The sequence below is a fragment of the Canis lupus genome, chromosome 9 (genome assembly GCF_003254725.2).
Source record: "Canis lupus dingo isolate Sandy chromosome 9, ASM325472v2, whole genome shotgun sequence".
Lineage (NCBI taxonomy): Eukaryota > Metazoa > Chordata > Mammalia > Carnivora > Canidae > Canis > Canis lupus.
In genome coordinates, this window is record NC_064251.1 from 39120568 (window position 1) to 39134518 (window position 13951).

At 57.8% G+C, this 13951-nt stretch overlaps 1 protein-coding gene across 5 annotated transcripts; it reads right to left on the reverse strand.

Moving 5' to 3' along the window:
* Positions 1–740: 740 nt before the first annotated feature.
* RASL10B (RAS like family 10 member B) lies at positions 741–13245 on the reverse strand. Of its 5 annotated transcripts, none has more exons than XM_049114213.1 (5): positions 10190–12211; positions 9267–9629; positions 5508–5634; positions 4425–4549; positions 3419–3558 (listed from the first exon to the last, which is right to left on the reverse strand). In XM_049114213.1, the coding sequence occupies exons 1-4, from the start codon at positions 10214–10216 to the stop codon at positions 4473–4475; spliced, it is 594 nt and encodes a 197-aa protein (XP_048970170.1). In that variant the 5' UTR covers positions 10217–12211; the 3' UTR covers positions 3419–3558; positions 4425–4472. The 5 variants fall into 5 exon arrangements, with proteins under 5 accessions (XP_025295497.1, XP_048970170.1, XP_048970171.1 ...); XM_049114214.1 differs by lacking the exon at positions 3419–3558 and adding an exon at positions 3568–4070 and having other exon boundaries at positions 10190–12231; XM_049114212.1 differs by lacking the exons at positions 3419–3558; positions 5508–5634; positions 10190–12211 and adding exons at positions 3589–4070; positions 13229–13245.
* Positions 13246–13951: the final 706 nt, after the last annotated feature.

Sequence of the window (13951 nt, forward strand, 5' to 3'; positions counted from 1 at the left end):
GGTCTTCTTGCCTTCCCCCAGAGCAGCTCCTCAAATTCCTGGCCTCTGGCCATGGCCACCATTTCCACAACTCTTCTTATTAAATATTTGTCGGGCAGCCCGGGTGGCTCAGCGGTTTAGCGCCGCCTTCAGCCCAGGGCCTGATCCTGGAGACCTTGGATCGAGTCCCACGTCAGGCTCCCTGCATGGAGCCTGCTTCTCCCTCTGCCTGTGTCTCTCATGAATATCTACGTTTTGGAAAACTGTCCCTCGATGTTGCCACACAACACAATAATTGAAAACCACTGCCTGGGACGCCTGGGTGGCTCAGCGGTTAAGCGCCTGCCTTTGACTCCTGCAGTCCCGGGACGGAGTCTCACATCAGGTTCCCTGCATGGAGCCTGCTTCGCCCTCTGCCTCTGTGTGTGTGTCTCATGAATAAATAAAATCTTAAAAATATATATATATATTTGTGGGTCTGTCCCTGAGCCCCAAGCTTCTTGAGTCCCTCACTCTAGGATTTTAGTGGTGCAGGAAGATACAGCTTCAAGAGTTACCTGCTGGAGTGGAAGAGGATAAGGGCCAGGGAGCTGGGGGTGAAGAGGTTTCCTCTCTGGAGGCTCAGCCAACTTTGCCAAGAAAGCCGCTCTCTCCAGGAAGCTGCTGCTGCGTCAGCACCAAGGACAGGGACACACAGGCCTTCGGGACTTCAAAGCTTTTGCTCTGGGTTTTGGGAACTGAGATCACTCGGAGTCAGGAAGGATGGCGGAGAGTGTTCTTATCACATCTACAGCCACGAAGGGGCCCGCAGAGGCTCAGCCACAAGTGGGAACAAAGACACATCCGCAGCAGCGGGGGGAGGGGGGTTTGAGACCAGTTACGTAAGTTTTTCCCCAGAGTGGCAGGGGAGGCCTTTCACTTCCCCTCAGGATGGTTTTGATCAGTGTGGGAGGGCTGGAGGGGGAGGGGCCAGGTGGAGAGGTGAGTCCCAAACTCCTCTTAGCCTCCTGGCTGCCCCAGGCTCTGGGACTCAGAGCAACCTCATCACCCTGCCGGTCCTCCGGTCCATCGGCAGCAGAGCTCAGCAGGCCGGCGGGCCCTGTAGGGAGCCCTTTCCCTTCCCGGGCAGGAAAGGAGCCAACCAATGCCTTGTACAGAAACAAGGGAAAACACTCCCTGATTTTTAATCTGACTTCCGATCACAGCGCAATGGGCATCATACACACTTCCAGACCCCTGTGGTGGGAAACCCTGGGTGGGGTGGGGGGTGGGGGCGGTGGGGAGGACAGAGACTCAGAATGGGTGTGGAAGGAATCAAACTCAAATACTTGGGAGTGCAGTGCAGGGGGCGAGGGGGGCCGGCCAGGCGATACATTCCAATGGCTCCCACAAGGGGCAGCCGGAGGCCTGGGTCCCCCATGCCCACCTCAGGTGCCTCAGCTGGGGGTGACAGTGATGGGGGCAGGTGAGATGCTGCCATCCCTCACCCCATCCATCCCCCTGGTGAACCAGGGGGGCTGGGATGCAGGGGATAAAAGGAGGCAGGCCCTCTTCCTTACCCTCCCACCCACTCCAAGGTGTGGGGAAGGGGAGCCACCTCCTCTGTTTCAGAGGGAGACTCAGAGAGGGCGAGTCACTTGCCCAAAGTCATGCAGCACAGCAGGGACTAGAACCCAGGAATACTGGACTGCCCAAGCTCAGGGCAGTCACTGCAGGGCTGCGCTACACCCCACGGGTGGAGGGAGAATCAGGTGGGGAAGTGGAAGGGAGAATCAGATTCCCTCTCACACTGGATCTGGATAAATTCCCTACCGATGGCCCCCTTCCCCAGACTCTGCTCCATCACCACTCTGGGCTACCTGATTTTCTGGTCTACACACTGCAGCTTGGCTACATCAAGGCTGGGTTGGTTGGTTGTCTGCCCCTCTTCTAACAAGGGACCTTCCTATCCTCCCACCACACCAGGGCTCAGGACTCAGCCTCAAGGAGAGCTCAGCCCGGGTGGGGGGTGGGGGCACGGGACCGCACCATTGCTCACACCCTCCAAGTACCCCAGTAATCCCTCAGGCCACTCCTAGTATCTTCATGGATTTTGTTATTTCTAAATCTGTACAAAACTGACAGTGATCAGCTCCGGTGACGAGAGGTAGAAACCGGCCAGACAGCCAGAGAAAATGGGGTGGAGTGAGTCAGGGATAGGGCCAACTGGTGTTGGGACAAGAGGGCATCAGATCCTGAGGGCCTCTATCTAGGGGTGGGGATGTGGGCATATCTCCCCCAAGCACAAAGGTCCCCATAATTCTTTACCTGGCTCTGTTCCTCCTCAGATTTATCAGAGAAATCTGAGATTCAAGGCAGGCAGGGTCTGGGGAAGTCAGATTGGAGTGGGATGGGGAGATAAGAGCGTTCGGTAGCACAACCTAACCACCTCCCACCCCAGGGCACCATCTTGCCCACCACCAGCCCCCCAAACCCAACATCCCCTAATCTTGCAGACCACCCAACGCAGGAGGGAATAGAGGGCTGGAACCTGACATCGTGGAAATAAATTCATCCTTTGGGGGATTCCCTCTCCACATTGTGTCAAGAAGAAAAAAAAAGTTTTAACCCAGGGGTGATCTGGCTGTGGGGTGAGGAAGGGGATGAGGGGCACCCGGCAGGGACGGACCATCGAGTTAAGGCTGGAAGGTAGGTTGTTGTGTCTCTGGGGGCTGCTGGGCGGGGAGATCTCCCTGGAAGGGCGAGAGCTCAGCCTTCTCCTGACTGACCTGGGACCTCAACCCTAGGACCCTGATGATGGTCCTGGGGCCACCCACATCTCTCTGCCCTGTGCCGGTGGTGTTGACGGTCCAAAGGCTGGCCTCACAGAGAAGCTGCCAGGATCTGCGATGAGGGGATGAACGAAATGAGAGCCCTGTGGACGGAGCTGGGGGCGGGGGGCGGAGGAGACCGACAGCTGAGGACCAACAGACGCTCGGGCAGACAGACACGGGGACAGACGCAGGGCAACGACAGACACACTCTCTGGAGAAGACGGGCGGGGGGGGGGGCGACCAAGGCAGCACCTCCCCGCCCCGCGCTCCCCCCTCCCCCCACCGTCCCTATAGGCCGCGGCGCCCTTCGCCCTTCGGGGCCCTGCGCTAGCTGCAGCCCAAGGGAAGGGCGGCCGGGAAGACCCCGCGGGGAGGGGTGGGGTGGTCCGAGGCTCCCGCTCCTCCGCCCCTCCCCGTCCAGGCGCGTCCTCCCGCCCCGCCCCGCCGCGCCCGCCGCGCCAGCCCGCGGTCCCGGGGAGCCCCCCTGCCCGGCCGTCACATGATGGCGCAGCGGTTGCGGCGCAGCGCGCCCTGGAAGCGCAGGGCGGCGTGCACGTGCTTGCAGCGGGCGCAGCCGACGCTCTTGAGCAGCTCGCTGAAGAGCAGCAGGATGTGCCAGTTGTACTTGGCCGAGCACTCCACGTAGCCGCACTTCCAGGTCTTGCGCACCAGGTGCGACACGTTCCAGCGCGGGATCACGCGGCCGCGCTGCAGGTCCCGCTTGTTGCCCACGATGATGATGGGCGTCTCCGAGGTGCCGATCACCCTGCGGGCCGGGGTGGGGGGAATCTCAGAACTCCGCAGGCGGGTCTCACCAGCCCTCACTTCAAGAAGGGCAGGCTGTGCCTGGCCGGTGCTGCTCCGGGGCAAGCGCTCAGCCCTCGCGGCACCTGATGGTCTCCGATCAGAACAACTGGTCTGTGGGACCCCTGGGTGGCCCAGTGGTTGAGCGTCTGCCTTCAGCTCTGGGCATGATGCTGGGGTCCTGGGATCGAGTCCCACATCAGGGTCCCTGCAGGGAGCCCGCTTCTCCCTCTGCCTGTGTCTCTGCCCCCCTCTCTCTCTCTCTCATGAGTAAACAAACAAAATCTTAAAAACAACAACAACAACACTGGTCTAAAATGTGGTACTGGACAGCCCCGGTGGCGCAGTGAGTGGTTTTGCGCCGCCTGCAGCCCAGGGCATGATCCTGGAGACCCTGGATGAGTCCCACGTCGGGCTCCCTGCATGGAGCCTGCTTCTCCCTCTGCCTGTGTCTCTGCCTCTCTCTCTGTGTCTCTATGAATAAATAAATAAAATCTTAAAAAAATAAAATGTGGTACTATTATTATCCCCATTTTACAGAGGAGGACACTGAGGCTTGCCTGTTAACTGGCTGAAAGTGATGTGGATGAGTGGCCCTGAGCCTGTGCTCCTAACCACTGCACTAGACTAGCCACCCCATGGTAAGGATCCCAAAGTAGGTTATTAGAAATGGGGAGAGTAACATGGTGTGCATGTTTGAATATATGTGCAGGAACCAGAGGGTACCTCACCAATGCCCCCCTCCCCAATCTGGTATACTTTCCGTGGGAAGTGGTTAGCCCTGGGGCACCCACTGAGGTGATAACGGGCCATATCCTGGCTCCTCACCTCGTCTCTAGGATCTGTTGGCGGATGGTCTTGACGTACTCAAAGCTGTCAAAGCAGCAGATGTCGTAGACCAGGATATAGGCGTGGACGCTCCGGAGTCCCCTGCAACAGGCGTCTGCCCACTCCTGCAATACCCCCAGCCAGTGCCAAGGTCAGAGCCATCCTGAGGGCTCCCCTTGCCCCCAGCCACCTCCAGCGGGAGACTGACACCTGCCCCCGCACCCCAAGCCTCCTACACCCACCCCCCTCCCCAGGAGGCCTGGCCCAGAGCTGAAAGGAGGAGCTCAGTGCTGCCGCTCCTGCACCTCCCAGCCAGGCTAGGGCGGATCACGCTGCCTGACCTTCAGAGCCAATGCACTCACTGTCCTGTGCACCTCTGGAGCAGAGATCTGCCTTGTCCCATTTTATTACTCAAACCATTTATTCATTCATCTGACCACTGGGACCTTTGTTCAAATGCAGTTATAAATGCCTGCCTCTAAGAGCCAAAGCCCTCTGACCTAGTTGTTGAATCTGCTGACATCCTCTGTCTTCAAGTTTAAATGCTTCCTCCTCCTCCAAGAAGCCTTCCTGCAAGCAGGGGACAACTCCTTTCCTCTCCTGTGTTCTAAGAGCCCTTGGGCTATACCTTGGTTAGAGTTGTTTTCATCCCCAGGTCCCTGGTTCTGTTGTGAGCTCCTGGGAGGGTCAGAGCCAGGCCTTCCTCATGTTTACATACCTCCTTCTCCCCACTCAGTGCCTCCCTACTGTGTTGGCCTTTAGCAGGCTCTTTAACTGCGCTACCCAGGCTAGTCTTGAACCTCACTTGTTCCGTGCGGGATCATTGCAACATCTGCCTGTGACACTGCCCTTAAATTGCCACCCAAATTGCCCCTTCTGTTTTTTCCACACTGCCCTCAGGGTTGAGAAGGAGAAGGCCAGAGAAAAAGATTGCAACTGGATGCATAGTGGGGGCCGGTGTGGAACAGGGCTCAAGGGCAGCTCCAGGGAGAAAGGGCTTCCTGAATGCTTATGGCAAATTCTCAGGGAAAGGCTGAGTGTACTAAAGAGAAGGTTTCTTAAGAGATTAATTAGCTGATTAACCTTCCAGCAGCTGGCAAACGCAAGAGCAGTTGAAGGCAGCTGGTGTGTTGAAAGAAGGGGTCTCTGAAGTTGGGGATGGTGGAGGTTTCCAAGGACAGAGGGAACCAGGGTCTTCTCCCCTGAGGACCTGAGGCAAAAAACACGGAGGAGCTGCTGCCAGCTTACGAGCTGCACTGGGGCAGGGGCCAGGCTTGGAGGACCACAGCTGCTTCTCCACCTCAGTGCAGGAATAAAGGAGGAAAGACTCCAGTGGCAGCGGTGGTCAGGCTGGCTCCAGAAAAGCACTTCCCAACTGAAAGACTTAGAAGCTACCGCAGTGGATTTCCCCGGGGAGATGATGTGGCATCTTTTCTTCGTGCTGAGTTTTAACTTTGGTGCAGGGGAAAGATGCTGGGGGCAAATTTAAAATTTTCGGGAACCAGGGGCTGGCTTCTCAGCCCAGGGAGGACTACACTCCACCAGATGCGGTGCCCTCTGGGAGCCTGGGACCCCTTTGTGCACAGAGCTCCTCCCCCCACCCACACAAGGAGCAGAGATCAGCAGGGAGTGGGAGGGATGGGGAGAGAGGCACAGAGGCTCCCCAAGTCTTCCAGCTCTCTGCTGGGGAGAGGGGACAGCTGCCAGCCCTTGAGGGCGACAGCCCCACCTTCCCCCCAACATGCTGCCTCCTCCAGGGGACCTCCAGGCTGCCTTCCCTCCCACTGCTCTCTGGAGGCTCCTAAGAGGGAGAGGAGAAAGGTTCCTGATTGTTGGGATTGTGCCTTCACCCCTGATTGAAGGGAGGGAGCAAGAAAGCTCAGCTTGCCTTCTAGCTAGCTCCGTGCAGAGTTCCAGACTGCAAGAAACCACCTTGGGGCTGTGTCAAGACAGAGAAGGAGCCGTGGAAACTGAGTCCAGTTCTGAGGACATGGGGGAGTGGAGGGAGGCTCAGCAACCTGGGGGCCAACCCTGCATTTGTTGCTTGTTTCTCTAAGCCCAGCTTCCTCTGACAGGAGATGAGCTGTAGAGGGAGCAGCAGAGGCTCAGACCACCCTCCCAGGCTGCATCTCAGCTGGCATTGGGAGGAGTGTTTTTCTCTTTTCAGACAGTGGCCACTGAGATTCTTAGCTTTTATATTTGATCTTTGGGGATGCAGGGTCCTGTCTCAATATGTCTCTGCTCAAAGTCCAGGAGTGAAGTCCTGGACGTCCAGGAGAGTCTAACACTCAGGATCAATCAGGAAGTAAAAGGGCAACAACCCAACAGAAAGATGGACAAAGGCATTAATAGTTGTGAGAAAAAGAAATGCATAAGCCCTTAAACCTATGAAAAGATGCTCAGCTGCAGTCATAATCAGAGAGGCGAACCAAAACTACACTGAGGATACCATCTCTTATCTATCAGATTGTCAAAACTCCAAAAGTTGGACAATACTCTCTGATGGAAAGGCTTTAGGGAAATAAGAACTCACGTCTGGTCCTTGAGACAACACAAAACATGCAACTTCCTAGAAAGGGAGGGAAATCTCCCCTTCCAAATCCAGCCGCATTCATCCTTTGACCTAGCAATGCCATTTCTGGGGCTAGATTTTACAGATACGCCTCCCTGTGTGCAGAGAGACTATGGACAAGGCTATCGGTGTGCCGTGGCTCAAGACAGCAAAAGTCTGGAAACAATCCACTTGTTCAACAAGAGGGGACTCCATGGAACATCTCTCCAGTGGGTACAGCATAGCCATGCTACTGACAATCAAATACTAACCCTCAGGGAAGGTCTCCAGGTCATAATCTAAAGCAAAAAGACCAGGTGTAGAACAATTATTTTTCTTCTGTAAGAAAGGGAGTGGAATAAGAACACATTTTCTTATTTGTCTAAAGAAACTGGAAGTGTGGGATCACCTGGGTGGCTCAGTGGTTGAGCCTTCAGCTCAGGTCATGATCCCGGGGTCCTGGGATCAAGTTCCTTATTGGGCTCCCTGTAGGGAGCCTGCTTCTCCCTCTGCCTATGCCTCTCTCTCTCTGTGTCTCTCATGAAGAAAAAGAAAGAAAGAAAGGAAAGAAAAGAAAAGAAAGAAAGGAAAGAAAGAAAGAGAAAAGAAAGAGAAGAGAAGAGAAGAAAAGAAAAGAAAAGAAAAGAAAAAAGAAAAGAAAAGAAAAGAAAAAAAAAGAAAAGAGGGCAGCCCTGGTGGCACAGCGGTTTAGCGCCGCCTGCAGCCAAGGGCGTGATCCTGGAGACCCTGGGTCGAGTCCCACGTCTGGCTCTCTGCGTGGAGCCTGCTTCTCCCTCTGCCTGTGTCTCTGCCTCTCTCTCTCTCTGCATCTCTATGAATAAATAAATAAAATCTTAAAAAAAAAAGAAAGAAAAGAAAGAGAGAGAGAGAAAGGAAGGAAGAAAAGAAAAGAAAGAAAGACAAATAAATTGGAAGTGTGAATAAAAAACCATGAGGATGGCCATAGAGTGTGGGGCAAGAATCAGGGTGAAGAGGGCAGGGGCAGGACTGGGATTTTTCTGGGTAACCTTTTACAGTTTGGATCTTTTTTTGTTTTTTAAACAAAGGTTTTGGATCTTTAAACTGTGTCTTACCTATTCTAAAATTAAAATTAAATTAAAATTGGGGCAGCCCGGGTGGCTCAGCGGTTTAGCGCCGCCTTCAGCCCAGGGCGTGATCCTGGAGGCCCGGGATGGAGTCCCAAGTCGGGCTCCCTGCATGGAGCCTGCCTCTCCCTCTGCCTGTGTCTCTGCTTCTCTCTTTCATGTCTCTCATGAATAAATAAAATCTTAAAAAAAATAAAATAATAAAATTAAATCTACAACAAAATGTGAAAAAATAAGCAAAGATCAATGTGCAAGACTAGGATGAGATGTGCATATCCATTTGGGCTGCTGTTCAAGTCTCCTGTGGAGGAGAACCACAGGCCTGGCTCTGGACACACTGCCCTCTGACCTCGCTGTTGCCAAGGGGCAGATGTGTGGATCAGGCTTTTGTCTTTGGTGTTGATCTCCCATACCTGGGATGGGACAGACAAGTATCCCAAGACTTGGGCCACGGTCATCCTGCCTAGAGTTTCTAAGACAGTGCTGAGCCTGAGCCCCTGCACCAGACACTGATGGATCTGTGGTCACAACTGGCCACGCTATGGTCCCCATCTGTCCTTCCAGAGAAACCTCTGAACACCTGGTTAGGGGCTTCCTTAGGTGAGCAACTGTGTCTTAGAGTCGAGCCTCTGCTGGCACCCCATCCCCTGCCAGGCCAGAGGTAGAGGGGAGGAGGAGCTGGTCCCTATAGGCTGGGGGAAGGAGCACCACAAGCCATGGCACTGGGGGCATCCGAATCCAATCCCTGCAGGAAGGGTGCCCAGTGGGCTAGTCCTGAGGTCAAGGGGCAGAGCATCACTTAAAGAAAGGCCTTTGGACAAAAGACTGATTGGGGCCTCCAGTCTCTGAGAACACACCTTTCTCTGGCCCTGGCTTTTTCTTCTGCTGTCCCTTCTACAGACGCCATGGGTGTGACCGTGAGTTAGCTCCTTGAGAGCCACCTGCACATCTGTTTTGCACGCCATTCCATCCTGGTCCCACCCACCACACATTGAATGCTCATTAAATGTGTTGAATAAAGCAGCACACAAACAATGGCTCTGAGCAGAGTGGCCCATGGTGTGGCACGGAGCCCTTGGAGCCCTGGGATGGGGACAGCGCCGGAGCCCAGAAAGGGTGGGAGTCCAGCTTCTCCCCCACGCCTCCGCTCCCCTCCCCGGCCGGCCCTCCAGTGGGCCCTCCTACCTGCAGCGTGTTGACAGGGAAGGTGCTGATGGGCGGGAAGTCGAGGATCTGGAGGTCGTGCACGTGGCCGTTCATGACGACAGCAGGCAGGTAGAGGCGTCGGGCGGTGGTGGGCACGCAGGCCTCGCTGAACTCGTTGTACAGGAACTGGCGCACGATGGCACTTTTGCCCACGCCTCGAGCCCCCAGCACGGCCACCCGGTAGGTGGAGACCATGCCTCCCGCCCCGCTCCGCCACCGCGTCCTCGCCGCTGCCTGGGGCTCCCCTGGGCTGCATATTCCAGGGGCTGGGGGCTCAGCCACCGTCAGGACCCACCATTGCTGCCCCTGCTTGCCCTGGGCCCTCTGCGGCCTCCACCTGGACTGTGGAGACAAGAGGTGGGCTTGGTGGGCCTGCTTTTCTCTGGATCTGTCCTATACCCACCTTGGGGACTTGGCTGAAGCTGTCACTACCCCCTTGGCATGTCTTGCTTTCCCAGGACACCCAGCTCCAGCTGTCCAGAGTCCCTCCATCCTCCCTTCTCCTTTCCTTCCCCTCTCCCCCTTCGCCCCCGCAAAGTGGGAATCGCTCTTTCTTGTATTATGGCCTGACTTTTGGTCAGGTCTGACCCCCACCCCCCAGCCAAGGCAGGCTGCAGAGTGGGAAGCACACTAGATTTGTTCCAACCCAAGCTTTCACACAGAGCCCTAGGCGGGGGCGGAGGAGCCAAGTCCAGTGTGTCTCAAAGGAGGCACTCCCAGCATTTTGAGGAGAGAGTTCTTTATCTGGCAGGATATTTTACATCCCTGCTGCCAGGAGGTACCTGCCAGCAGCAGAGTCTGGTCACTACTACGATGACCAAAAACACCTCGTTTCCAAATACCCCCCTCCCCCCCGGGTTGAGAACCCTGGACCAGATGACCACTTTGGCTCTGAAGCATACCATTTGTTCAGCACCCAATGTTAGCATTCCCACGTGGTTATCCACAGTCAATACAGTATCCCTCAAGGATAGTAGGTATTTCCACTCGAGAGAAGACTCGGGAGGGACACGGCTGGCAAGAGCAGCAACTCCCACAACATTGCAGTACCTCTGACCCCCAAGTGTAGTGATTCGAGCTGGTGACTGCCTCCAGGCCAAGGGCTGTGTCTCATCGCCTGACCTCAGAGGGCCTGGCACATAGCAGGTGCCCAGGAAAGGGCTGCCACAGGGTTGGACTTTGCTGCGGGTCCATCACCTCCTTGCTCGCTCAGTTTGAGTGACTCTAGAGTTTAGGTATAAGCCCCAGCTATGATGATTCCTAGCTGTGGTCAGTGGGCCCACCACCTGCCCAATCTGAGCTATGCTCTGCATATATAAGGTGGGTAATTAACCCCTATTTCTGAGATAATCCAAGAAAACCTCCTGACCACTGCCTTCTCCTTTTGTTGGGGATGGTGACCAGGGAGGCTAGTACATGCCTGAGACTTCCTGTCCAAGGACTGTTCGCAGGAGGGTGACAACAGTGCCTACTACATGGGCCCAGGGCAGATGGGTTTGCTGGATTCAGACAGGGCCACGCTTTTGTGTGTGTCTTCTCTTTGGATGCATGTTCTTTCCATATGTGCACAGTTCACAGCTGAATGGCCTTCAGTCTGGCCTGGCTCAGAAAATCCAATCCATGGGGTAGGTGTACATACAGCACAGTAAAACCCAGGGCAGGGTCTGAGATGAGACCCACCAAGGTCGGATTCCCAGCTCTGCCACCTAAAGTGTGGCCTTAGGCAAGACATTTTATAGGGTGTTGTAACGCCATCAAAGAGATGTCATGAGAGTATAGCCCAGTGCCCACAACAGTAGGTGTTCAATTAACAGTGGCCACTGTTAGGTACAGGGGTCCTTTGTCCATCCAAGGTCTTGTAAAATTTCAATGGGACTCCTAGCAATTCCAGGATGGGTCTTATCCACTGTTGCTCACGTACATGTAGTGTGGTATGTATGCGTGTGTATATGAGACAGAGAAAGAGAGAGAGAGAGAGAGAGACTCTTCTCCCTGTTTTATTGAAGGTAAAACCGAAACCCAAAATCAGAGACTGAGGGAAGTGGAGACCACAGAGCCAGCTGAGCTATCAACTAAGACTAGGACCCTGGTTTCCTTTCTGCCCACGTGGTGTCCTTTCCCCAACAGGTGTTTATCCACTTCTATGGGCTTCCCACTGGGGTAAAGACTGTTCCCTCCTCCCCATAAATTCCTGCAGGCCCCAGCCCCCTCGGGCATCCCTGGACACTGGCAGCTTGGCGGGGAGCCTCAGCTGGGTTAATTACATAACCAGCACAAGCAGGTGGAGAGGAAGAGAGGGCAAGGAATGCAAGAAGAGCCCCCCACGTCTCTCTGGGTGTGTCAGCTTAGAGGTATCTAGGATGTGTCTGTCCTACCTGCAGATTCTCCTGGACGCCACACTCCCTGCGCAGAAATCAACCCTTTCTGAGAATAGGTGGGAAATAAACGGGGCATAGCCCTAGAGCCAGGGAGGAGATGCAAGGGAGGCCACGGAGCTGGGGCCAGCCGCCTGGAACTCACCAGGCCCGAGCGTGGCCCTGAGCCTGACTCGGAGGTGATCCTGCCCCCTGCCTCTTCTCAGGCAGAGATCCCGGGTCTAAGCGCCTATTACCCCGGCGTCCCGAGCTGGGTGTGGACTGAAGGGGGCTGTCCCAAGAATGGAGAATCGGGGCCCAGCCCCCTGGCTCCCTCCCGGAGGCCTGCGCTCCGCAGTGAGTCTGCAGACAGCGCCCGGCCACAGACCGGGGCACACTGGGGCCCAAGCCTCCTCCTCGTCCCCTCCCTCCGGCCTGGACACGCTGAGTCCTGCCCCAGACTGGCGGCCCCGGCTCTGCGGTCCCACGGGCCGAGTCACACGTCTGCCCGCTGTCTGTCCCCGCACGTCCGTGTGGGAGTGGGCGGGCGGGGGCGTCGGAGGACGCTGGGCTCCCCACGACCTGATTGGTGGGAGTCTGGGGGATGCCCGAGCCCCGCCGCTCTCCGCCTCCAGCACCTTGCAGGCCCCCCCCCAGCTCCCGCCCTCACGTGGCCGCCCCGCGCCGCCTCCCCGCCGGCCCGCGGGCCCCTCCGCCCTCCGCGCCCCCGCCCCCCGCCCCGCGCCCCGCGCCCCGGCCCCGCCCGCCGCCCCTCCTCCCGCCGCTTACCCGGGGCCGTCCTAGCTGCCCCCGGCCCGGGCCGGCCGGCCTGCGGGGCCGCGCTCCCCCCGGGCTCCGGCGCTGCCCCCCGGCTCCCCGGCCCGGGGGGAGGGGGGTGGGGGCGCCCCCGGCCGCCCGGCCGGCGCAGGGTCAGCGGCGGGCGCGCAGGGCAGGTGCGGGCGCCGAGGGGGCAGGAAGCCTCCAGCGCAGCTCTCGCTCCGGAGCGCGCCGCCCGCTCGCGCCGGCAGGAGGGAGGCGGCGGGGAGCGCGGGGCGGGCGGCGGGGCGCGCGGGGCCGGCGGCGGGGCGGGGCGGGGCGGGGCGGGGCGGGCTGGCGTTCCGCGGGGTCCCTGAGCCCGACACGTTCGCTCGCGCGCCCCCGGACGAAATCTTCCGAACCTGAGCCTCGACTTGCTCCCCCTCCCGACTCACCCCGACAGACTTTTAGCTCCCCCAGGAGGGGCGGGGGGAGGCACCGGGGACGCCCTGGAGCCTTTTGCTCCACTCGGGTTCCTTCCCCCGCGCCCTGCCGCCCACCGCGTCCCGCCCAGCTTCCCTCGCCAGAAGTCCCTCGGAGCGCGCGGCCCGGCGGGCGCCCTGCGAGCCCCGCGCCCGGCCCCCTGCGTCCCGCCTGGCCGCCGCCGCGCGCCTGGAGCACCGAGCGCAGCGTGGCCGCTCCCGCCCTTCGCCGCCGCCGGGCCAGAAGCGCAGAGCAGGCCCGCCGCAGCGCACGGCTCCCCCCGCCCACCAGCGACCTCCACCCGCCTAGCCCGACCCGGAGGTTCGCCCCGGGTGCGGGCGTAAGCACCTGTGTCTCTATTCCAGAACCAGCGGCTCCAGCGGCGTTCACCGTGGATAGCTAGCATTTAGCGAGTGTGTACAACGTGCCGGACACCGCGCCCCAAGCTTGGCCTGCGACCTCAGATTTAATCTTCACAATTCTACGAGGCTGATTATAGATGAGAGTGGAGGCTGGAAGGGCCCAGTTACTGGTCTTAGGGCAAAATTTGGAATACAAAGATGGGATCCCTACTTGGGCGGCCCTCCCAGCCCAAGGGGGAGAAGCAGACCCAGCAGCACCAATCCTGTGTAGCTGAAAAGCCAAGGTTCTGGGGGGGCGGGGGGGCTGAGGGAGGGGCCCAGCTAGTTAGAGGAGTGGGAGGCCTCAGGGGAGGCAACTCTGAAAGGAGGAAGTTGTGAAAGTAGTGGATTTGGGGCTTTGGGTGTGAGGGAGGTTGCTGCAGGTGAGAGAAGGTGGGAGCAGGTACAGGGGTTTGGGAAGGGAGTCCACCGGGGGTGGGGGGATGCTCCTGAGAGGAGGCAGGGAGGGGCATTGAAGTGAGGTCTCAAAGTCCGGGGTTGCTGTTTAAGGAGTTTGGACCTAGCCTCTGTGCTGGATCAGAAGGCAGTGAAGGGTTTTGAAGCAGGGCAGCAAAGTGGCCAGAGTTGCTGTTTAGTTACCTGCAGGACAGGGAGAAGGAAGGGGAAGCTCAGAGCACTCTTCCGAGTTTCTTACCCCTGGGACCCAGCA